This window comes from Narcine bancroftii, chromosome 14 (assembly GCF_036971445.1).
Source record: "Narcine bancroftii isolate sNarBan1 chromosome 14, sNarBan1.hap1, whole genome shotgun sequence".
Lineage (NCBI taxonomy): Eukaryota > Metazoa > Chordata > Chondrichthyes > Torpediniformes > Narcinidae > Narcine > Narcine bancroftii.
Genome location: NC_091482.1, coordinates 45,900,078 through 45,926,953, shown reverse-complemented (window position 1 = coordinate 45,926,953; position 26,876 = coordinate 45,900,078). Strand labels below are relative to the sequence as shown.

The 26,876-nt window shown below is 43.3% G+C and overlaps 1 protein-coding gene across 3 annotated transcripts in view; it reads left to right on the top strand.

The window, feature by feature from the left end:
• aldh1a2 (aldehyde dehydrogenase 1 family, member A2) overlaps positions 1–26,876 on the top strand; it is a 203,590-nt gene that overhangs the window by 117,770 nt on the left and 58,944 nt on the right. The window contains exons 1-4 of one of the 3 annotated variants that reach the window (XM_069912023.1): positions 16,728–16,982; positions 17,074–17,178; positions 19,934–20,086; positions 22,487–22,616. In XM_069912023.1, coding sequence (XP_069768124.1) covers positions 16,953–16,982; positions 17,074–17,178; positions 19,934–20,086; positions 22,487–22,616 — 418 coding nt within the window. In that variant the 5' untranslated portion in view covers positions 16,728–16,952. Of the gene's footprint in view, positions 1–16,727; positions 16,983–17,073; positions 17,179–19,933; positions 20,087–22,486; positions 22,617–26,876 lie in introns of those variants that run through there. The other 2 variants (XM_069912020.1, XM_069912022.1) reach the window with 2 other exon arrangements.

The window sequence follows — 26,876 nt, the reverse complement described above, 5'->3', positions numbered from 1 at the left end:
GATCTCAATATTTTATACCAATGGACTGAACCTTGCCTATTTTATATCCATGGACTAAATCTCCCCTATTTTATATCCAGGTTTCTCCCTATTTTAAATGCAGGGACCAGATCTTGCTATTTTTTATTAATGAACCGGAATTCCACTATTCTATATCCAGGGACCAATCCTCCACTATTTTATATCCAGGGACCAGCTCTCAATATATTATATCTAGGGACAGGCTTTCTGCTATTTTTTTATCCAGGAACCAGCTCTCTGCTGTTTTAGCCAGGACCAGCTCTCTAATAGTTTATATCCTGGGACCAGATCTCAATAATTTATATCCAGGGACCTGCTCTCACTATTTTATATCCAGCGACCACCTCTCTGCTATTTTAAATCCAGGGACCAGTTCTCCCTTATTTTATATCCAGTGTCAGTCTCTCTGCTATTTGATACAAAGGACAAGCTCTCTGATAATTTATATCACGGGACCAATTCTCTGCACTTTTATATCGCGAGATCAGCTCTCCCCTATATTTAATCCAGTGACCAGCTCTCCATTACTTTATATTCAGCAACCAGCTCTCCATCTTTTTATATCCAGGGACCAGATCTTGCTTTTTTATATCCATGGACTGGACCTCACCTATTTTATATCCAGGTTCCAGCTCTCCACTATTTTACATCCAGGAACCAGATATTGCCTTTTTTATATCCAGGGAACATCTCTTCCCTATTTTAAATGCAGGGACCAGATCTTGCTATTTTTATCAATGACCAGAACTCCCCTATTTTATATCCAGGGACAAACACTCCACTATTTAATATCCAGGGACCAGCTCTCAATTTATTATATCCAGCGACCAGCTCTCTGCTGTTTTAGCCAGGATCAGCTGTCTGATATTATCCTGGGACCAAATCTCACCTAATTTATATCCAGGGACCTGCTCTCGCTTGTTTATATCCAGGCCCAGTTCCCTGCTATTTTATATCCAGGACCCAGATCTTGCTATTTTATTTCAATGAACCGGATCTCCCACATTTTATATCCATGGACCAACCCTCCACTATTTTAAATCCACGGACTAGATCTCCCCGATATAATATCAAGTGACCAGCTATTTTATATCCAGCAACCAGATCTACTCTATATAAAATGCAGGGACCAGCTCTCCCATATCTTATAACCAGGGACCAGCTCTCCTCTCTTTTTTATCTATGGTCCAGCTCTCTACTATTTTATATCCACGGACCAGATGTACCTTATTTTATATCCAGGGTCCTGCTCTCCGCTATTTTTAAACCAGTGACCAGCACTCCACAACTTTATATCCAGGGACCTGCTCTCCGCTCTTTTATTTTCAGGAACCAGCTCCTTGATATTTCATATCCAGGGACCAGATCTTGCTATTTTATATCAATGAACCGGATCTCACCTGTTTTGTATCCAGGGACCAACCCCCCACCATTTTGTATCCAGGGACCAGCTCTCAATATTTTATATCAAGTTACGAGCTCTGTCTAATTTATATCCAGGGATGCAACTCTCTCCTACTTTATATTAAGTGACTAGCTCACCACTATTTTATATCCACGTCTGGTTCCCAGCTATTTTATATCAAGGGACTAGCAATCGTTGTTTAATATCCTGGCACCAGCTCTTCTCTATTTTATATCCAGGGACCAGCTCTCCCCTATTTTATATCCAGGGACCTGCTCTCACTATTTTATATCTAGGGACTGGTTTTCTGATATTTTTTATCCAGCGACCATCTCTCTGCTGTTTTAGCCAGGACGAGCTCTCTGATATTTTATATACTTGGACCAGATCTCCCATAATTTATATCCAGGGACAAGCAATCCCCTCTTTTATAATCTGGACCAGATCTCGCAATTTATAACCAGGGACCAAATCTCCCCTAATTTATATCCAGGGACCAGCTCTCGCTAGTTTATATCCAGGCCTAGTTCTCTCCTATTTTATATCCAGGGTCCTACTCTACCCTATTTTATATCCAGGGACCAGATCTACTCTTTTATATATCAAGGGAACATCTCTCCCCTATTTTATATCCAGGGACCTGCTCTCACAATTTTATATCTAGGGACCAGCTTTCCTCTATTTTATAACCAAGGACCAAATCCCCCCTAATTTATATCCAGGGACCAACTCTTTTCTATTTTATATCCATGGACCAGATCTTGCTATTTTATTTCAATGAACCGGATTTCCCATATTTTATATCCAGGGACCAACCCACCACTATTTTAAATCCACGGACTAGATCTCCCTTACATAATATCCAGGGACCAGCTGTCATCTATTTTATATCCAGGAACCAGACCTCCCCTATATTAAATGCAGGAACCTGCTCTCTGCTCTTTTTTATCCAAGGTCCAGCTCTCTGCTATTTTATATCCACGGACCAGATGTCCCCTATTTTATATCTAGGGTCAAGTTCTCCGATATTTTTAAACCAGTGACCAGCACTCCCCTACTATTTTATATCTTGAGATCAGCTCTCCCCTAATTTACATCCAGGGACCAGCTCTCTGCTTTTATATATCCAGCGACCAGTTCTCCGTTCTTTTATATTGAGGGACTAGCTCTCTGCTATTTTTTATCCAGGGACCAATCATGGTATTTTGTTTATCCAGGGATGAGCTCTGACCAACTCTTACTATTTCATATCAAGCGACCAGCTATCTACTATTTTATAGCCAGGACCAGCTCTCTGCTATTTTATATCCAGGGACCAGTTCTTTGCTCTTTTATATCGAGGGACCAGCTCTCCCTATATTATACCCAAGGACCTGCTCTCCATTATTTTATATCCAGTGACCTGCTCTCTGATGTTTTATAACTAGGACCAGCTTGCCGCAATAATATATCCATGGAGAGATCTCTCCTATGTTATATCCATGGACAAACTCAACACAATTTAAAAGCCATGGAACAGCTCTCAGTATTTTATGTACAGGGACAAGCTTTCACAATTTTATATCCAGGGGACAGCACTCTGCTATTTTATATTTTGGGACCATCTCTCTGCTATTTTAAATCCAGGAATCATATCTCCGGTATCGTGTATGCAGGGTCCAGCTCTCTGCTATTTTATATCCAGGGACTAGATCTCCCCTATTTTATATCCAGGGACCATCTCTCACTATTTTATATCCAGTGACCATCTCTCTGCTATTTGAAACAAGGGACGAGCTCTCTGATAATTTATATCCAGGGACCAATTCTCCGCACTTTTATATCCAGGGACCAGATCTTGCTATTTTATATCCATGGACCGGACCTCACCCATTTTATATCCAGGGTCCAGCTCTCATTATTTTATATACAGGGACAAGCGCTCCCCTATTTTAAACCCAGGAACCAGATCTCTGCTATTTTATATTCAGGGACCAGATCTCCCTTATTTTATATCCAGGTATCTGCTTTTGCTATATTATATCCAGGGAGCAGATAATTCCTACTTTTTATCCAGTGACTGGCTCTCATGCAAGTTTATATCCAGGGACCAGCTCTCTGTTATCTTATATCCAGGGACTAGCTCTACCATATTATATAACCAGGAACAGCTCTCCCCTATTATATATAGAGGATCCTGCTCTTCGCTATTGTATATCCAGGACCAGATCTCCCCTTTTATATATCCAGGGAACATTGCTGCCGTATTTTATATGAAGGGACCTGCTCTCACTATTTTATATTGAGGTACCAGCATTCTTCTATTTTATATCCAGGGACCAACCCTCCACTATTTTATATCCAGGGACCACCTCTCAATATTTTATATCCAGTGACCAGCTCTCTGCTATTTTATATCCAGGGATCCAGGCACCCCTACTTTATATTAAGTGACTAGCTCACCAGTACTTTGTATGCAGTGACCTGCTCTCAGCTATTTTATATCCAGGAATCAGCTCTCGCTAGTTTATTTCAAGGACCAGATCTCTGCTATTTTATATCCAGGGACCATATCCTGCTATTTTATATCAATGAATCGGATCTCCACTATTTTATATCCTACGAGAAGCTCCCCTGTATTATATACACAGGGGCCAGCTCTAGGCTATTTTTATTGCCAGGAACTAGCTCTCTGCTGTTTTCAATGCAGGGGCCAGCTCACCCATATTTTATATCGTGGGTGCAGCTCTCCATTATTTAATACCCTGAAAGCAGCTCTTCCCTAATTTATACCCAGGGACCAGCTCTCTGCTATTTTATATCCAGGGACCAGATCTCGGTACTTTTTTTTATACAGGGATGAGCTCTGCTATTTTACATCCAGGGACTAGATCTTCCCTATTTTATATCCAGGGACCAGCTCTCACCATTTTATATCCAGTGACCAGCTCTCTTCTGTTTTATAGCAAGGACCAGCTCTCTGTTATTTTATATCCAGGGACCAGATCTCTCTTATTTTATATCCAGTGACAGTTTCTCCGCTATTTGATACCAGGGACAAGCTCTCTGCTAATTTATATCCAGGGACCAGTTCTCCGCTCTTTTATATCGAGGGACCAGCTCTCCCTATATTATACTCAGGGACCAGCTCTCCATTATTTTAAATCCAGCAACCACCTTTTTATATCCAGGCACCAGATCTCAATATTTTATACTAATGGACTGAACCTCGCCTATTTTATATCCAGGTACCAGTTCTCCACTATTTTACATCCAAGAACCATATCTCTACTTTTTTATATCAAGGGAACATCTCTTCCCTATTTTAAATGCAGGGACCAAATCTTGCTATTTTTTATCAATGAACCGGAAATCTCCTATTTTATATTCAGGGATCAGTCCTCCACTATTTTATATCCAGGGACCAGCTCTCAATATATTATGTCCAGGGATCAGATCTCCGCTTTAATATAGCCAGGTAACATCACTCCCCTAATTTATATCCAGGGACCAGCTCCCGCTAGTTTATATCCAGGCCCAGTTCTCTGCTATTTTATATGCAGGACGCAGATCTTGCTATTTTATTTCAATGAACCGGATCTCTCATATTTTATATACAGGGACTAACCCTGCTCTATTTTAAATCCACGGACTAGGTCTCCCCTATATATCCAGGGACCAGCTGTCATCTATTTTATATCCAGGAACCAGATCATACCTATATTAAATGCAGGGACCAGCTCTCCCATATTTTATAGTCAGGTACCAGCTCTCTGCTCTTTTTTTATCCAAGGTCCAGTTCTTTGCTATTTCATATCCACGGACCAGATGTCCCCTATTTTATAACCAGGGACCAGCTCTCCGCTATTTTTAAACCAGTGACCAGCACTCCACTACTTTATATCCAGTGACCTGCTCTCCACTGTTTTATTTTCAGGGACCAGCTCTTTGATATTTCCTATCCAGGGATCAGATCTTGCTATTTTATTTAAAAGAACCGGATCTCCCATATTTTATATCCAGGGATCAACCCTCCACTATTTTAAATCCACAGACTTGATCTTCCTTATATAATATCCAGGGACCAGCTGTCATCTATTTTATATCCAGGAACCAGATCTCCCCTATATTAAATGCAGGGACAGGCACTTCCATATTTTATAACCAGGGACCAGCTCTTTTTTATCTCTCTGCTATTTTTTATCTACGGACCAGATGTTCCCTACTTTATATTCAGGGTCCAGTCAGTTCTCTGCTATTTTTAAACCAGTGATCTGCACTCCCCTATTATTTTATATCCTGAGACCAGCTCTCCCCTAATTTATACCCAGGGACCAGCTCTCTGCTATTATATATCCAGCGACCAGCTCTCCCCTAATTTATACCCAGGGACCAGCTCTCTGCTATTATATATCCAGCGACCAGCTCTCCCCTGTTTTATATCCAGGGACCAGCTGTCTGCTATTTTATATCCAGGGACCAGATCTCCCTTATTTTATATTCAGGTATCTGCTTTCACTATCTTATATCCAGGACCAGATAACGCCTACTTTATATCCCGTGACTGGCTCTCCGATAGTTGATATCCAGGGACCAGCTCTCTGCTATCTTATATCCAGGGACTGGATCTCCCCTATTTTATATCCAGGGATCAGCTCTCCATTATTTATATCCAGGTACTAGCTCTCCCCTATTTTACATCTGGGGACCAGATCTCTCGTATTTTAAATCTAGGGACCAGCTCCCAGCTATTTTATATCTGGGGTCTAGCACTCGCTGTTCAATATCCAGGGATCAGCTCTCCCCTATTTTATATCCAGGGACCAGTTCTCCCCTTTTTTATATCCAGGGTGCAGCACTCCACTATTTTATATCCAGGGACCTGCTTGCCTTTACTTTATAGATAGGGACCAAACATCCGCAATTTTATATCCAGGGACCAGCTCTCTATATTTTATATCCATGTACCAGCTCTTCCCTATTTTACATCTAGGGACCAGATCTCCTCTATTTTATATCTAGGGACCAACTTTCTGCTATTTTATATCCAGCGACCAGCTCTCTGATGTTTTATAGCCAGGACCAGCTTGCCACTATTTTATATCCAGGGAGTAGATCTTCCCTTTATTAAATGCAGGAACCAGCTCTCCCATATTTTAAAACCAGGGTCCAGCTCTCTGCTCTTTTATATCCAGGTTCCAGCTCTCTGCCATATTATATCCATGGAACAATCTCCCCTATTTTATATCCAGGGCCCAGCTCTCCACTATTTTTAATCCAGGGACCAGCACTCCCCTACCTTATATCCAGGGACTTGCTCACTGATAATTAATTTACAGGCACACGCTCTTTGATATTTTATATCCAGGGACCTTTCTCCCCTATTATATATGTAGAAACCAACTCTCCAATATTTTATATCCAAGGACCAGCTCTCAATTTTATATCCAGGTACTAGCTCTCCCCTATTTTACATCCATGGACCAGATCTCCCCTATTTTAAATCCAGGGACTAAACCTCCACTATATTATATCCAGGAACCAGCTCTCAATATTTTATATCCAGGTACCAGCTCTCCACTATTTTGTATCCAGTGTGCAGCTCTCACATATTAACTGTCCAGGGATAGCTCTCCTCTGTTTTATATCCACGGACCAGATCTCCACAATATAATATTCAGTGAGCAGCTCTCCCCTATTTTTGTTTCCAGGAACCAGCTCTCCCCTAATTTATATACAGGGACCAGATAGTCGCCATTTTATATCCAGTGAGCAGTTCTTACCTATTTTATATCCGGTGAGCAGATCTCACATATTATATATCTTGAACCAGCTCTCTCCTATTATATATACAGCATCCAGCTTTCCGCTATATTATATACAGTCACCAGCTCTCCCAAATGTTATATCTAGGGATCAGCTATCCCATATTATATATCTAGGGACCAGCTCACCACTATTTTATATCCAGTAAGCAGTAAGCAACTCTCACATATCATATGTCCAGGGATCAGCTCTCCTCTATTTTACATCCACGGACCAGATCTCCCCTATACTATATCCAGCGACCAGCTGTCATCTTTTTAATATCCAGGAACCGGTTCTCCCCTATATTAAATCCAGGGACCAACTCTCCCATACTTTATGATGAAGGACCAGCTCTCCGCTCTTTACTATCCAGGTTCCAGCTCTCTGCCATATTATGGAACAGATGTCCCCCATTTTTTATCCAGCATCGGACTCTCTGCTATTTTATATCCTGGGACCAGATCTTGGTATTTTGTATAAATGGTCCGGATCTCTCCTCTTTTATATCCAGGGACCAGCTCCCAGCTATTTTACATCAAGGGACTAGCACTCGCTGTCCAGTATCCAGGAACCAGCTCTCTGCTATTTTATATCCTTCGACCAGATCTTGGTATTTTGTATCAAATATCGAGGGTCCAACTCTCTTATATTTTATATCCAGGGACCAACTCTCCCCTATTTTTGTATCCTGGAATCAGCTCTACCCTATTTTATATCCAGGCACCACCTCTCTCCTATTTTATATCTAGGGATCAGCTATCCCATGTTGTATATCCAGAAACCAGATCTCCCCTATTTTATATCCAGGGACCAGCTCCTGCTCTATTATTTCCTGGGACCAACTCTCTGTAATCTTATATATAGGTACAAGCTCTCTGCAATTTTATATCCACGACCAGCTCTCTGCTCTTTTACATCCAGGGACAAGACCTCCCTTATTTTATATCCAGGGACTAGCTCTCCCCTAATTTATATCCAGTGTCCATCTCTCCCTTATTATATATCTAGGGACCAGCTCTTCGCCATTTTAATCCAATGAACATTTCTTACCTATTTAATATCCAGGGAGCAGGACTCCCATATGTTACATCCATGGACCAACTCTCCACTATTGAAACGCCACAGAACATTTCTCACTAAATTATGCACAGGGACCAGCTCTCTGTTATTTTATATCCAGAGACCAGCTCACCCCTATTTTATATCCAGAGATCTGCTCTACCATATTGTATATCCAGGGACCAGCTCTCCTCTATTTTATATTGACGGACCAGATCTCCACTATATTATATCCAGGGACCAGGTCTCCCCTATTTTAAAACCATGGATCACCTCTCCCATATTGTATATCGAGGGACCAACTCTCTCATATTTTATATCCAGGGACCAGCTCACCCCTATTTTATATCCAGAGATCTGCTCTACCATATTGTATAACCAGGGACCAGATCTCCTCTATTTTATATTGATGGACCAGATCTCCACTATATTATATCCAGGGACCAGGCGTCATCTTTTTTATATTCAGGAACCAGATCTCCCATATATTAAATGCAGAGAACAGCATTCCCATACTTTATAACAAGGGACCAGCTCTCAATTCATTTATATCCATGGTCCAACTCTCTGTTTTTTTATATCAATGGACCAGATGTCCCCTATTTTATATCCAAGGTCCAGATCTCCTCTATTTTTTATCCATGGTCAAGCTCTCTGCTATTTTATATCTACTGACAGTCTCTCCGCTATTTGATATCCATGGATGAGCTTTCTGCTATTTTATAACCAGGGACCAGTCTCCGCTCTTTTATATCGAGGGTCCAGCTCTCCCCTATATTATATCCAGGGACCATCTCTCCATCATTTTATATCCAGCGACCAGCTCTCCGCCATTTAATATCCAGGGACCAGATCTTGATATTTTATACCCATGGACAGAACCTCACCTATTTTGTATCCTGGGATAAATTCTCCCCTATTTTATATCCAGGGACCAGCTCTCAATATTTTATATCCAGGTACCATCTCTCCCCTAATTTACATCCAAGGACGAGCTCTCCACTGTTTTATATCCAGGGACCAGATCTCCCGTATTTTGTGCGCAGGGACTAGCTCTCCCTTATTTTATATCCAGTGATAGTCTCTCCGCTATTTGATATCCAGGGATGAGCTCTCTGCTATTTTATATTCCAGGACTAGCTCTCCGCTCTTTTATATGCAGGGTCCAGCTCTCTGCCATATTATATCCATGGAACAGATGTCCCCTATTTTTTATCCAGCGTTGAACTCTCCGCTATTTTATATCCTTGGACCAGATCTTGGTATTTTGTATCAATGGACCAGATCTCCTCTATTTTATATCCAGGCACCAGCTCTCTGTTGTTTTATAGCCAGGACCAGCTCTCTGTTATTTTACATCTAGGGACCAGCTCTCACTAGTTTATATCCAGGGACCAGCTCTCTGCTATTTTCTATTCTTGGACCAGATCTCGGTATTTTGCATCAATGGATCAGATCGGCCCTATTTTATCTCCAGGGACCAACTCTGCACTATTTTATATCCAGGGACCAGCTCTCGCTATTTTATATCCATTGACCAACTCCCCGCTATTTAATATCCAAGGATATGCTCTCCCATATTATATAATCCAGGGACCAGCTCTACCCTATTTTATAGCCAGTCCAGCTCTCCACTATTTTATATTCAGTGAGCAGCTCTCTCCTATTTTTGTATCCAGGAACTAGCTCTCCCCTATTTTATATCGAGGCACAAGCTCTCCGCAATTTTATATACACAACCAGCTCTCTGCTATTTTACATCCAGGGACAAGACCTCCCTTAATTTATATCCAGGTAAAAGATCTCCACTATTTATAACCAGGGATCTGCTCTACCATATTTTATATCCAGGGTCAAGCTTACCGCTATTTTATATTCATGGTCCACCTCTTCGCTATAGTCTATCCAGGGACCAACACTCCCTTATTTTATATTCAGAGACCATCTCACTCCTATATTATATCCAGTGACAAGCTATCTGCGATATTTTATCCAGGGACCAAATCTCGCTATATTATCTCCAAGTACAAGATCACCCCTCTTTTATATCCATGGTCTAAGTCTCCTCTATTTTATTTCCTGGGACTAGTTCTCTCCTATTTTATATCCAGGGACCAGCTCTCCCCTCTTAAATAACCGGGGACCAGCTCTCCTCTGTTTTCTATCCAGGATCGCATCTGCCATATTTTATATTCATGGACCATCTCTCCTCTATATTATATCCAGGGATCAGCACTCCGCTATTTTATATTCAGAGACCAGATCTACCATATTTTATTATCAGGGGCCATCACTCCCCTATTTTATATCTAGAGACCAGCTCAGCCCCATTTTATATCCAGGGACCAACTCTGCCCCATTTTATATCCAGGGACCAGCTCTCCCCTATTTTATATCCAGGCACAAGCTCTCCACAATTTTATATACATGACCATCTCTCTGCTATTTTACATCCAGGGACAAGACCTCCCTTATTTTATATCCAGGGACTAGCTCTCCCCTATTTTACATCCAGGGACAAGACCTCCCTTATTTTATATCCAGGGACCAGCTCTCCCCTATTTTATATCCAGGTAAAAGTTCTCCGCTATTTTATATCCATGGTCCAGCTCTCCGCTATAGTCTATACAGGGACCAACACTCCCTTATTTTAGATTCATAGACTATCTCACTCCTATATTGTATCCAGTGACAAGCTATCTGCTATATTATATCCAGGGACCAAATCACGCTTGTCCAGGGACAAGATCCACCCTCTTTTATATCCATGGACTAAGTCTCCCCTATTTTATTTGCTGAGACCTGTTCCCTCCTATTTTATATCCAGGGAAAATCTCTTCCTATTTAATAACCAGGGATCAGCTCAACCATATTGTATATCAAGGGAGAAGCTTGCTGCTATTTTTTATCCAAGGACCAGCTGTCCCATATTTTATATACATGGAGTAGTTCTCTGCTATTTTATATCCAGAGACCATCTCTCCTCTATACAGTCATATAAAATATGACCAGCTCTGCCCTATTTTATATCCAGGGACCAGCTCTGCCCCATTTTATATCCAGGGACCAGCTCCTTCCTATTTTATATCCAGGAACCAGCTATCCGCTATTTTATATCCAGGGACCAGATCTCCGCTACTTTATATCCAGTGACCATTTCTCCCCTATATTATATTCAGGGACTAGCTCTGCAATATTTTATATCTAGGGACCAGCTCTCTGATATTTTATATCCAGGAACCAGATCTCTTCTTATTTATATCCAGGGACCAGAACTCCCCTCTTTTTAAAACAGGGACCAGCTCTCTGCTATTCTATATGCAGGGACCAGCTCTCTTCTATTTTATATCATGGACCATCTCCCCCCAATTTTATATCCAGGGACCAGATCTACCATACTGGTAGATCTACCAGCTGTCTGCTACTTTATATCCAGGGACCAGCTCTCGCTATTTTCTATCCAGAGACCAGCTCTCTGCTATTTTATATCATGGACCAGATCTCCCTTATTAATTATCATGGCATCAGTTCTCCGCTATTTTAATTTCAGGGACCAGCTCTCCCCTATTTTATATCCAGGGACCAGCTGTCTGGTACTTTATATCCAGGGACCAGCTCGCACTATTTTCTATCCAGAGACCAGCTCCTTGCTACTTTATATCCATGGACTAGCTCTCACTATTTTATAGCCAGGGACCAGCTGTCCGCTATTTTTATACCAGGGAACAGATCTCCCCTATTTTATTATCAGGGACCATCTCTCCCCTAGTTTATATCCAGGGACAAGCTCTCCATTATTATATCCAGTGAGAATTTCTCACCTATTTTGTATCGATGGACCATCATCTCTCCACTATTTTATTTCCTGGGACCAGTTCTCTCCTACTTTATATCCAGGGAAAAGCTCTCCCAATTTAATAAACAGGGATCAGCTCTACCATATTGTATATTCAGGGACAAGCTCGCTGCTATTTTATATCCAGGGACCAGCTGTCCCATATTTTATATCTGAGCATTTCTCAACTATTTTATATCCAGGCACAGGCTCTCCCCTATTTCATATCCAGGGACCAGCTCTTCACTATTTAATAGCCAGGGACCAGTTCTCCTCTGTTTTCTATCCAGGGACCACATCTCCCATATTTTATATTCATGGACCATCTCCCCTCTATATTATATCCAGGGACCAGCGCTCTGCTATTTTATATCCAGGGACCAGATCTACCATATTTTATTATCAGGGACCATCATTCCCCTATTTTGTTTGTAGAGACCAGCTCAGCCCCATTTTATATCCAGGGACCAACTCTCCCCTATTTATATCCAGGGACTAGCTCTGCCCCATTTTAAATCCAGGGAACAGGTGCACCCTAATTTATATCCAGGGACCAGCTATCCACTATTTTATATCCAGGGACCAGCTCTCCCTTATTTTATATCCAGGGACCAGCTATCCACTATTTTATGTCCAGGGACCATCTCTCCGATATTTAATAACCAGGGACCAGCTCTCCCTTGTTTTCTATCCAGGGACCACATCTCCCATATTTTATATTCAGGGACCTCTCTCCTCTATATTTTTCCAGGGACCAGCACTCTGCTATTTTATATGCGCTACTTTACATGCAGTGACCAGCTCTCCCCTATATTATATCCAGGGCCTAGCTCTCCACTATTTTATATCCAGTGAGAAGTTTTCACCTATTTTGTATCGAGGGACCAGCTCTCCGCTTTTTTATATCCACGGACCAGGTCTCTGTTGTTTTATATCCAGGAACCAGCTCACCCCTACTTTATATCCAGTGAACGGCTCTCCCTTATTTTATATCCATTGTCCAGCTCTCCCCTAATTTATATCCAGTGACCAGCTCTTGCTATTTTTTATCCTTGGAAGTGGCTAATCCCCATTTCGCAGACTGATTAAATTTACGTACCTGAGTTCCATTAATCACAATTCTATTATATAAATATTTAGAGACTGTTATCCATCCATCTGCGGCTCACAGGGGAGTATTATAAATACTGTTCTTGTGCAGACTTAAACAGAATATAAAGGGGAGATCTTAATGACTTCGATAAGATGTCAAAAGTAAAACAAAAGTATCCATGGGATCACTTTACCCCATTAGAAGGGGCTCTCAGTGGGATTTGTTTAAAGGTTGGCTTATACTGGCCGTGTTCCTTGCCTGCCTGATACCGAAGACACTCAAAGCAAAAGGTGTCGATTTCAGTTCATGTCCAAACTCAGAGAGAGTCTGTGCTGTTTGTCACAAAAGAGTTTAATTCTGCATTAAACCGTCGATTCTCATGTGCAGATGATCTTCGTGGAGATTAAGTGCAGTTTCAGCAATGGTTGCGCCGAGGAATGTTGAGATTCTCTCAAGGTGAGAGATGGACCCATTTCAAAGGGCGCCGGGATAAGGTTGCAACCCCCCCCCCTCCAACTCCACGGGAGCTCACGGGGCCCCAAATGGCACGGTTGGTGCGGGTTGGACGGGATAAGGCAACACAGGGGAGGACTGGTGTGGGGACCAGCTCACCCCAGGTTCAGCTCAGGCGGGAAGGAGGAGTCTTCTGGGGGCTCAGGAAGTCTGTACAAAGTGAAGGAAGGAAGGTTCAAGGGAGACGTTCAGCACTGGGGGGGGGGGGGTTTACACAGAGAGGGGTGGGTGTCTGGAATATATTTCCATTGGAGGAGGTTGAACAATAGGGGCATTTAAGAGACTTTTAGACATGCACCTCAAGTGTATTGTACAAGTACAAACTGATGAAACTGCGTTCTCTGGTCCTCAGTGCAAAACATGCAGACACACAACCAGACATCACACACAGACAAACAATGTATATACAGGACAATTATTTCATCTCTACAAATAAATAAATATTGTTTAGTACATAATAGAGTCTGGGATGGGTATTTATGGGTGGGGTGGGCACAGCATTGTGGGCTGAAGGGCCTGTACTGTGCTGTTAGCATTCTGTCAGTAAAATACTACACCCCTCCACCAAGGTCAGTTCCACCAATGTTAAGTGGATGAGAGCAACCCCCTCTGCCCCATTCTCTCCTCGGCCCCCAACCCCAGTGTCCTAGCCAGGAGAGGCGACATTGACCGCAATTTTGTGACTTTCACCTCTTTGGGAATTGGAGCTTGGAAAACCCTGATCACGGGGCTATCCCTGTGTTCGTGAACAGTGCATAATTGATACCTTGTGCCTCTCATTGCTGGGGGTGGGGGTTGAGGGGTGGAGGAGGGATGGGAAAGGTGTTATAGAAATGCAAGTGAGAGGGCAGGGTTTTAAACTGGTGGACAGTGGTCCGAAGCCTGCACCTTTCAGGGGGCTCCAAGTTGTTGTGGGCAGAGCATCTGTATGTCATGCTGCCGTTTACTAATTCACAATAGACACTGGGGGAGGGGGGGTGGTTTTTATTGTTGGTGAAGCTTTAAACAACCCAAACACCTATAGTGCAGAGGGATTTTCTCATTTTAGGTCACTCACTTCATCTGGTCCATCTCTTTCTTACTCCCAGACTCATCTCCTCCCTCCTCTTCACTATCCACCTGCCACTCTGCACTCCCCCACCTTCTGACAAATATCCTTTCAACTCTTGCCCCCTCCACAGCTTCTTTCCCCTTTCACAATCAAAATATTGTCCCCATTTTACTTTAGTCTCATTAGGGTTAGGGGGAACTTCTTCACACAGAGAGTGGTGGGAGCGTGGAATGAGCTGCCAGCTGAGGTGGTGAATGTGGGCTCAGTTTTAACATTTAATTAAAATTTGCACAGGCACACAGGTGGGAGAGGTATGGAGGACTATGGACTGGCTGCTGGTCAGTGGTTCTCAATCTTTTTTTCCACTCAGATACTACCTGAAGTAAACCCTTACATAGCAAACCCTTGCAAACCTATGCCATAGGTGCTCTGTGGTTAGTAAGGGATTACTTAAAGTGGTATGTGAATGGGGAAAAAAAAAGGTTGAGAACCATTGGTCTAGTTGTTTCACACCTATGGTCCAGGTTGGCCTTAATATAACTGTGCGCTGGGCTGTGGAAAGCAAGAATTTCCTTGCATCTGCACATTGTATTTATGTATATGACATTAAGCACTCATTATCATCTTGTTCAGAAGATTCGCCCTCCCAACCATTCAATTGATGGGTTTCAGGGGTCGATCAACACCAGCCTGACTTCTCTGAGCACAGGCTTTCGGTTGCTGTCACCTTGATCCCACCCCAAACCAGTACTCCCTTTCCCTACATGTCAAAAGCACCCAGCAGACCCAGCACTCCCAGTGGTTGCAGCTTGAAACAAGAGGCCATCAAACCAACCTCCCATGTTTCCGGTTCTCATCAATGGTGCAGTACTCCATAGAAAGTGCAATCCCCCTGGGGATTCCTGGTAAGTTGTCATAACTAGGATACAACTGATTTGACCACTCTAGATGGGGCCAGTTTGCTTCACAGAGCTGATGGCAAAATCACAGGCTATTCAGCCCATCGAGTCTGCCTGCCACTTAATCATGAACTGATCTATTTTCCCCACTCAGCCCCCTGCCTGACCTTCTCCCCATGACTTTTGATGCCCTGGATAATCAAGAACCTATCAATCTCTGCCTTATATACACCCAATGACCATATCTCCAGAATCACCTGTGGCAACAAATTACGCAGATTCACCACCCTCTGGCTGAAAAGAATTCCTCCGCATCTCTGTTTTAAGTGGACGCCCTTCAATCCTGAAGTTGTACCCTCTTGCCCTAAACTCTCTCACCATGGGATACAACCTTTCTACACCTACTCTGTCCATGCCTTTCAATGTTCAAAATGTTTCAATGAAATCACCCCTCATTCTCCTAAATTTCAATGAGCTATCAAACGCCCCTCATATTCCTGGAATCAACCTTGTGAACCTCCTCTGAACCCTTTCCAATGTCAGCACAACCTTTCTTAAATGAGGAGCCCAAAATTGTTCACAATACTCTGTGAGGTCTCACCAGTGGTTTCTTTGGAGAAATTAGTCTGGGATAAAATTAATTGTCAATTGATAAAGTATAAACACTCAATAGAAGCAGGAGGTGGCTCCTGGACCCTCCAGCTTGATCTGCTGTTCAATGTTAACTAGCATTACCTGGTGCCTGGCACCTGCCTACATTTTGCTCAGACCTTGATGAAGCCTTCAAGCCAAAAACATTGGCTGTAGCACGTCGAATGACTCAAAGACTTGTTGACTCAAACCAAGGCTTTTATTAGCAATAGACTGGAATGTAGTACATCAAGGTCGACCAGTCCAGACTGACCTGGGTCTGGTTAGGAGTAGCCCTTTATGACCTGCCAGTAGGCGTGGCTACAGCTCTCAGCCAATCACTATTACTATATGTAAATATATACAAATATATACATTGGTGATAGTATCCTGAACTATCACAATGGCTATGTACCTTTATCGTTGCTATATAAAGTACACTGTTTGACCTGCTGAGTTTCTCCAGCGTTCACGCCGTCTGCAGAATTCTGTGCTTTACTGTACAGCAGAGATGCAGGAAAAAATATGCAACTCTTTGAAGGGGCGAACGCACCTACAATGAAGCCTGCTGTTCCTCTGCATCATTCCGTGGTTCACTCACGGATGAACTTAATTGGCAGTAATCAGCTATTTTCAAGGTGGCAGCCACAAACAAGCCAATGAGCCACAGGAGCATAGGAAACTATTTGGTACATGTCTGAAGACAGTAAAAATAACAATGTTTAGCTCCCCTGAGCCAACAGACTCCTGACGGGCTTTTCACGCTGCTTGTCTCACCAGCTTTTCATCAACAACGAGTGGCATCATTCAGCAAGTGGAAAGACTTTGTCAACCTACAACCCATCTACTGGAGAGAAAATCTGTGATGTTCAAGAGGCTGACAAGGTAAACTCGACTCTCACAGCACCAACAATTGTTCCAACATCACCCCATTAATTTGTGAACACATAGCCAATAATATTTGAAAAGCATTAGACAATAAATTGCTCTGCTAAAATTCAGGCCAATGGGATTTGTAATAATTAGTAAAGCTGGAGTTCTTGCTCATACTTGGGTAATGTTGTACAGAGGTAACTTATTTTTTGTGCATGCTGTATCATGACTTATGGAAAGACAATGTGCAATCTTTGTGCAAAAAGGGTGAAAGTTTAATTCATATTTTAAAATTTTCATTTTAGACCTATAGTACGGTAACAGACCCTTCCGGCCCACAAGTCCGTCCCGCCCAATTACACCCAAACAACCTACAACCACTGTACGTTTTGAATGGTGGGAGGAAAGCAGAGCCCCTGGGGAAAACCCACACAGACACGGGGAGAGTGTACAAACTCCTCCCTGCCATGTTCCACTTGCTGGAACATTATTGGTGAATTTACACTGCAAACTCTGTTCGGATCTGATGTACTTTAGAGCTGATGATGTGGAAGAGATGATGTGGATTGATTCGCTCGGAGCACCTGGGAAATCTGTTGCTTCTGGAATTGTTTGTGTTTTTTGCATGAAGCCTTGTGGCATTGGCATTCTCTTGCATCACAGCTCTGTGGCAATCTTGGCAGCACAGGAATCACAGAGATCTTGATGAAAGCATCTTCGCTGAATTAAATGCTTCTGCTCATGTGAATTAAACTGGAGTTTTCAGTTGCTTGAGGCTAGTAACCCCCATCGTAGGGATCTCGGGAGGCACACAGGAGAGTGCAGATGCCAAAATCTGAAGCTAAACAAAGCTGCTGGAGGAACTCAGCAGGGCGAGTAGCATCTGTGAGAGACAAAGAGAGGTCGACTTTTTGAGCCAAAACTCTTCCTCGAGATGTTGTTAGCACACAAAATTTACAACTTAAGAAAGGAACGATAAATCAATGGAGACACACTACAAGATGGGGGCGAGAATGGTACAGATACTTTCAAACTGAAACTGGCTAACCTCAGCACCAGACTGACTTTGTGAGATTGTTCATTCTACTCCTCACATTGCATACAGAATAGTACTGGCTCCTCGGCCCTCGATGTTGTGCTGACCCATATACCAGTTGCCAGTGCTATCAAGATATATGAATGCCTCTGACAGTTACAAACATTCAAAAACACTAACAAATTAAGAATTAAATTTGGATGGTTCGCTTAGCACAAAGCGATTACAGCGCGAATGACCTGGGTTCGAATCCAGTGCTGTCTGTAAGGAGTTTGTACATTCTTCCTGTGACCTCATGAATTTCCCCCAGGTGCTCAGGTTTCCACCCACGTTTCGAAGATGTAAAGGATTGGTGGGTTAATTGGTCACATGGGTTGGTTATCAGTCACCAGTGGTTGGGACCATCTCTCTTTACATTGTATAATAATAATTTGGATTATGGAATAGATGGCTAAATTTGCAGATGATACCGAAATAGATGGTAGGGGAGATGGTGCTGAGGATACCGAAAGGTGGCAGAGAGACTTAGATAGATTAGAAGAACGGGGAAAGAGTTGGCAGATGAAATACAATGTTGGAAAGTGAATGTTCATGCACTTTGGAGGAAGAAATAGGTTGGTAGATTATTATTAGATGGGGAGAAACTTTCAAATTTGCAGGTGCAAAGGGAGTCCTCGTGCAGGATAGCCTAAAGGTTGACCTCTAGGTTGAAGAAGGCGAATGCATTCATCTCCAGAGGAACAGCGTACAAGAATAGGGATGTAATGTTGAGACTCTCTAAAGAGCTGGTGAGATCTCACTTGGAGCACTATGTACAGTTTTTGGCACCTTATTTGAGAAAAATCATGCTGGCGTTGGAGAAGGTTGAAAGAAGTTACTCTTTGGAGTACAGAGGGATGAAAGGGGACCTCAAGGAGGCATTTCGAAGGCTGAAAGGCCTGGACAGAGTAGATGTGGCAAGGATGTTTCCCCATGGTAGGGAAGTCCAGGACAAGAGGGCACAACTTCAGGATAAAAGGACATCAATTTAAAGCAGAGATGCGGAAAATTTTCTTTCGTCAGAGGGTCGTGAGTCTGTGCAACTGTTGCTACAGGCAGCTGCGGAAGTGAGGTCGTTGAGTGCATTGAAGGCAGAGATTGACAGGGTTATGGGGAGAAGGGCGGGTAGTGGGGCTGAGTGGCGGGGATGGATCAGCTCATGATTTGAATGGCGGAGCAGACTCGATGGTCCAGTGGGCCCACTCCCGCTCCTAGACCTTGTTGGTGTATTCAAATGGCATGCTGTATCTCTAAATTTAAAAATAAGTATAAAAATTTAAGTTATTTTGAAAAGAAAATGTAAAAAAAAATTATCGAGGAAGCAATGAGAAACAAATAAATGCAAATGCATTAAATTTAAAACCAAAATGAGCGTGCAGTTCCACATCTGTTTGTGAGCATTCTTATTGCAGTGAACTTGGGAATGAAGTGTTGGGAAAGCGGTGCAATTTAGCCTCTGCCCAGGAGTTTCAAATCCCCTAAAATGATCTGCGTCATTGTATTTAAACAGAGAAATGAAAAGTGTAATTATTACTGCTTGCAGATGAGTAATTTCTGTCCCAAATACAGGTACGTATTGTGAACTGGGAATGGAGATTTGAAGTCATTCTGGTCACAAGAAGTTCCATGAACAGTACTGAATCCGTGGTTGTATACACAGCATATGTATGATACTTTACACTGTTTGTACAGGCTGATGTGGATAAGGCTGTTCAGGCTGCACGACAGGCCTTCTGCCCAGGATCCGTGTGGAGGAGGATGGATGCGTCAGAGAGGGGCCGATTAATTGACAGACTGGCAGATCTAGTGGAACGGGATCGACCTCAGCTTGCTGTGAGTGTCCAGGTGCATGTCCAAGGTGGTTTATCACCCACTCACTCTGCTGTGGTGGGATACACCATCTCTGGGGTGCTTTATCTGATATCTAGTTCCCATAAGCCAGTCCACTGGCCCGCAGCCTGCTGTGAGTCCTTCGACTACGCAGCCCACAGCCTGTATAGTTCTTCAGCCACTGAGCCCCTTGCCGGTCCACTGCCATGGTCAACTTCCCTGTGGGGTCATCTATTCTGCTTCTCCTTCTCAAAAGGAGATGTTCTCCTCGGTTCTGGTGCCCTGAGCAGATCTGCAGGACCCTCATGGTATGCTACCCAGCACCTCCATCTTGATTACAGACCTCTATGCTTGCAGGATGTTTAAAAAAAATCACTGATGGCTCCTTTAATTGGCTGTTTAAATCCTGTATGGAGCCATCAGCATCATGACTGGGCGATAGGACCTTGCAGAACAGTGCTATGTCTTTGCTCTGGTGCAGAGGGTCACACCATCTCCGAGGTGGTTTATCACCTACTTGCTCTGGTGCGGAGGAACACAGAAAGCTTGTCTTTCCCACTGACAAAGTGAGCAAAAGAAAAAGTTTAAAATCAAAGCCAATCTTTCATGACAAGATCCCAACGAAGGGAAGAGCATTTAATCCAAGTGGTGCAAATCCAGAAAGTCCGAAATTCAAACAGAAGCTGTTGGAAACACTTCACAGATCAGACCGCATCTGTTGAGAGAGAAACAGATCTAATTTTTGAAGTCAATGACCATTCATCAGGACCTTAATAACATGCACCTTTCAACATGAACATGAGCACACTTAAGGTAGGGTACCTCAGCTGAGCTCCTTAACTGTGACTCTCTTTTAACATTCAATAACTTTTCTCAAGCAAAATATCACCAGCTCATTCCTAAAAGATTAACAGTTTGCCATGGTGCAAGAAACATAGTTATATATCACAGAACATGCATCGGACAAAACTAATACCAAATGATTTCAGTTCCCCAGCTCTCTCACTGGTGGTCTGAGCATTGAAATAGGGTCATTTCCATAAAACTAGGTCAATAGCTCATCATGGGCATCAATCTTCACTCCATCAAGGACATCTGCAACAGGCGGTGTCTCAAAGAAGCAGCCCCAAGGACCCCCACCACCCAGCCCAGGCCCTCTTCACTCTGCTACCATCGGGAAGGAGGTACCAGAGCCTGAAGACGAGCACCCAGCGGGCACAAAAACAGGTTCTTTTCCTCCGCCAGCAGATTTCTGAACAGACAATGAACCCCAGACACGACCTCCCTTTCTCTTCCTTTGCACTAGTTTTTTTTTTAAATGTCTCTTCGTTTGCGATACTCGCACCCATAAGGGCTATTGCAAAAAGAACAAATTTTGTGACATATTCATGTCAATTAATTCAAAAATTCAAACGGTCTGGTCTACTGACTCTAGAAGCAGGATTCTATATATTTTTGAGAAAAAGTTTTTTAAAATTCTGGGCAGTAAAACAACATACTCATGAATTGGCAAAAGAATATTTTTTACAAAGTTTGTGACATTCCTTGGCTTGTTTGCCCGTAGCACAAAGGTTCATGAATTGATTGACGTGACAGATGAAAATGTGGGTGAAGTATCCACACTGACAATATAAATGCAGTTAGGGGATAATGCTGCTTTAACTTATATTTTGTCCGTAAATCTTCCTTGAAATAGATCTGCGCTATTCCTTTAAATTGTAAGATAGATCCTGATGAGGAAGTCGCAAAGGCATGTGCAGCAGGGAGGGGCTAGCAGAATGAAGTTGGGCAGCACAGCTTACAACTAATCATTTGGCACGTTAAAGACACATGTTTATGTACCCTTCTCAAAGCAGTCATGTTTAAATCCCTGCAGATGCCTCTGGGAAGGCCAGATGGTCCATACCAGCTTATCTACTCCCCTAGCCCTTTGCATTCTCGTATCCAGCTGCTTCTTGCCTGATGTCAGAGTGTTCGCTTCCACTACCCCACCCAGAGGGCCATTCCTCCTGTGATGAACTGATATCAGCCCATACTGCTTATTTCTCCAGTTTAGTAAATTATTCTCTTAATACTCCAAATAATAATGCACCTGCTACAAACCTAGTGAGGGCTTCATTTCCTCTGGTAGTAATCTGGGAATGCATTCAGCCAGGGTTTCCTTCTGCCTTGCTTTAATGTACTGGAGTATGTCCTGTGAATGCATTAACCGGCGTCCCACTGGAGGAAATGAAACCCCTAAATGTCAGCCTTCCCTGGGATATAGGAATAATCAGGTTTACGATCCTAATCACAATAACACACTCATCGCTTTGTCAATCCAGTGATTAATATTGTGAAAGGTATGGCTGTAATCTCACATTCTGTCTAGGGCTTGATTTATCCTCTCACTGAATTGCTTTATGTTCTGTGCAGACACTTGAATCTCTAGATGGGGGAAAACCATTTCTCCAGGCTTATTACGTTGACCTGCAGGGAGTGATAAAAACGCTGAGATACTTCGCTGGATGGACTGACAAGATTCACGGGAAGACAATTCCAGTTGGTAGGTTGATTGTTTTGTTTGAAATTCGTAAAAGCACACTGAAATATTGGAGGCAATCAGCTGGTCTTGCAGCATTTCTGGGCATTTTTACTACATCCAGAATGCCTGCAGATTTTTGTACTTCATTCCTTGCTTGAAATTAGAGCAATGTATTAAAAACCAACAAAACTAGCATAAATATTATGTTCTGGATTTTGAAGTTTGTGGAGCAGGGGGTTATTGATCTCAGATAAATTCCCATGAGGAATTAGCCCAGTCTGTGGCACAGATTCCCCTAAGACTGACCTGACTGTTGCATTGAATTCCAGACTTGTGGAGCACTGAAGACATCAGTGGGCTAAGTAGCCAATTAGATTGAAGTACAGGAAATTAAAAGTTTGGATAATAGTTAACATTTGATTCAGAAAGCTAGACAAGGATGGGACTTTCACAAGTCAGGTCAGGTTTATTGTACAAGGACACAACCTGACAAAACAGCGTTCTCTTGGTCCTTGGTGCAAAACACGCAGACATACAACCAGACAAGACACACAATGCATATGCCAGACAAGTATCCATCTATACAAATGTTTCGTGCATATGAGAGTCTCGGAGGGTCAGTGTGAGCCGTTCCTGTGGTCATTCAGTGTCCTCACTGCCCGTGGGAAGAAGCTGTTCCTCATCCTGGTGATGCTGGCTCTGATCCTCCTGTATCTCTACCCCGACGGGAGCAGCTGAGGGATGGTAGGGGGACTCAATGATTTTGCGCACCCTCTTCTAGAATTAGGGTTAAAATGTAGCTTAAATAGCATCCACACACTTCAGAAGAAAAAAATTAAAATTCAAAGTTATTGTTGGAAAATCCCTCCCTTCTTTTATTCTGCAATGGAGGAATGGCAGTCGGCTTTTTAAATCACTTTTCACGGTTAAAGAGGATGATCAGTGCTGGTTATATCAACACTTCAAAGTTTGAATTACAGTCTTTAACACTTTCAACAATGTTACCTTGTGAACAGCACATAAATGAGGTTGAAGTTGGTCAGTAAATCATTGGTGTTTGTGATGGTCATTCACCGGCACATTCTGTACTGGGCTGAGATTTACTGACAGTGACTTTAAAATTAAATTTAGACATGCAGCACGGTTACAGACCATCTGGCCCACGAGTTCATGCCATCCAATTAACCTACAGCCCCCGTATGTTTTGAAGGAAACCGGAGCACCCGGAGGAATCCCACGCAGACACGGGGAGAGCGTACAAACTCCTTACAGACAGCACCAGATTCGAACTATTCTCAAGTGTAAAACTTATTTAAATTCATGTGTGGCATGTGGACAATTTTGGGGTTGGAGTCCAGACTACTTCCATAATTAAAATACCTTTGATTATACAATATAAGCTTGGATGTATGTTAAATCTTTAAATGTGTTTGTAGTTTAGCAACGAGGGTGAAAATCTCAGTCTGTGGAATGTGGTGGGCAATTAGCAAATTCAGTCACACTCCAGTGGATGGCTCAGGAACTATTCAAATGCAACTCAGCTCTGTGGATGCAACTGATTCCTGGAACTTGCCGGGTAAAGGCAGCTGTTTGCACATCCTGTGGTCAATCGGGGCAAAGGGACTGATGGTGATGTGACCAGAGACTGTGTGTTTAATGTTAAAAGATGTGCAGGGCCACAGCTTTGGGTTGTGAAGCGTCTTTAAATTGCCTCGCTGGGAGGGCAGCACAGTGCTCTTCGACAACCATGGGCAGTGGCCACAATAGTGGTCCCACAGGCTAATCAATCCGGGTCAGGAGGCCATAGCAGCCATTCCTCTGGCCTGTGTGGAGAAGCCACCTCAGCATCTGTGAGGTTGGAGAGAAGGTGAAAGGTTGTCCCCTGCAGGTGACAGCTCTCAGCCACTTTCTGGGCAGGCACATCACCTGTTGACCTACACGAGAGCCTGGAGTAATGCACAATCTGCAGGAAAAGCTCTGTGGGTCGAGCAGGTAGAATAGATGAATGGTCAACGTTGCTGGTAGGAACCCTTCGTGAGGAGTATGAGTGTGGAGGGGAATTCTGGTGGCCTTTGTCCCTGCCTATCACTCACCTCATCTACATGACTCATCTTCCTCCACCCCACCCTTTTGCTTCTCTCTCAGTCAACTGCCCCTGTCCATCACCCTTCACCTCTCCCCGGTCCTCCAATCCCCGCCATTGACCTACGTACTCTTTCTCCTCCACTCTATCAGTCCCGGTGAGGGGTCAGGGCCCACAACATGTCTGTTATTAGCATCAGCTGCATCCACCAGGATGCTTCGCTGGCCTAAGAGAGATCTCAGCAAACTCAATGCTACGTCCAAACTGAAATGGTGGAAGATACAAACCTGTGGGACCTGGAAACTAAATGTGAAACGGCAAATCCCAGAAAACACCGAAAATCTCAAGGGTTGATGAGAGAATCATGAAGGCCTTCTTTGGTGGAAGTGATGGATGTGAATAACAAAATATTTGTCATCCTCGAGAATGGTCAGAAAGCCACCCGGAGGCATGGTAACTCCAGTAAAGTAGCAGCAGTAGCATCTGCTCCTGTTGAAGTCGATGAAGAAGCAGTTCCAAGAGGGAAAGAGCCTTCAATCCTCAGTCTTTGAGTCTTCCAATATCATATTCCAATCCCGATTCCCCTCTTCTTCTGAGATCAGCAGTCTTAAGGAAGATGGTTCAGTCCTGGAGTTGTAAAGTGTAGAATCAGAACCTTCGGCCCACCATGTCAATACTGATTAACATACCAATTCCACCTCCTTGTGTCCATTCCCCCTCCCTCCATCCCCTGGTCATTCATCCCCTGACCGGATGCTTCTTAAATGCTGTTGCCATTCCTGTCATCACCTCTGGCCATTTATCCCAGACACCAACTACTCTTGTGTGTGAAATGTTCAGCCTCTAGTTATAGATATCCCTATCATGGGAAATCGAGGTTGACTGTCAACCCTTTCATAATTTCATTTACTTCTATTACACCACATTGGTCACATTGGCAAGGTTAGCCCATTCTTTCTGCACAAGTTGAAACCTCTAGATGATAATGTGGTAAATTGGATCAGCAAGTTTGGAGGTGTTGTGGACAGTGAGAAAGACTTTCAAAGCTTGCAGATGGACCTGGACCTGCTGGAAAAATGGGCAGGTGGAATTTGGTGGACAGGTGTGAGGTGTTGCATCTTGGAAGGACAAACCTCGATGTCAGACATACTTGGTAAACGTTAGGCACTGGAGAGTGTGATAGAACAGAGGGAACTGGGACTACAGATACATCATTTCCTGAAAATGACAGGTGGATAGGATCATAAAGAGGTCTTTTGGCACATTGGCCTTCATAAATTGAAGTATTGAGCACAGGAGTAGGGATGTTATAGTAATCACTGTGAGTGGTGGGAAAGACTCGCCCAGGCTTTGCAATACTCCAGACTGCCTAAATGCGGGATAGAGATCTGCCTGGTTAATATGGACCAGGAGAAGGCCTTTGACAGATGATTGTTCCTATTTATATGCTGGTCTGGCTTCCCAAGGTGGAGTTTGGGGATGGAATCTCTCAATAGGGCAGGACTGCTGTACACAGACAACACTGGTGGAGAATGATTCAACAGTTGCAAGAGCTTCCCAAACAAATCCAGAGTTTTACAAGACAGTTGCTCCCTTCTACCTTAACCTGAGCAGTGAATCCACTCTGATCAAAGCCTCCTGGCACATGAATGATGTTTCCGGCCTCTGTTGGATCCACTGCCAGTCTACATCTACAACCTGGTCCCGGGGCCAGAGTGCATCACAGTTAAAGGAAGGGCATGTTCTCTGGGAGTTCATTCAATTGATTGTTACTTCCCTCTGCTGTCAAGGGTTATTACTTGGCGATGCTTGGAATATGGTTTAGAGGCGCCAGGATCTGAAGACATGGGTAAGGCAAAGAATAAAGTCTTTCTGATCACTGAGGAGTAATTTCCAATAATCAAGGGTGGGTCAGTCTGCTGTTGCAGACACAGGTTGATTCGAATAATCTGTTGACACACATCATGGAGCTAAACAAGAAAGTCTGCAGGTGCTGGGGATGAGTGCACAAACATGTTGGAGAAACTCAGCAGATCATGCAACACCCACAGGAAGCAAACGATAACCAACAAGGGCAGCACAATTAGCAGTGGTTAGTGCAACACTGCTACAGCTCCAGTGATCGGGACCAGGGTTCGAATCCCACACCGTCTGTAAGAAGTTTGTACATTCTCCCCATGTCTGTGTGGGTTTCCTCC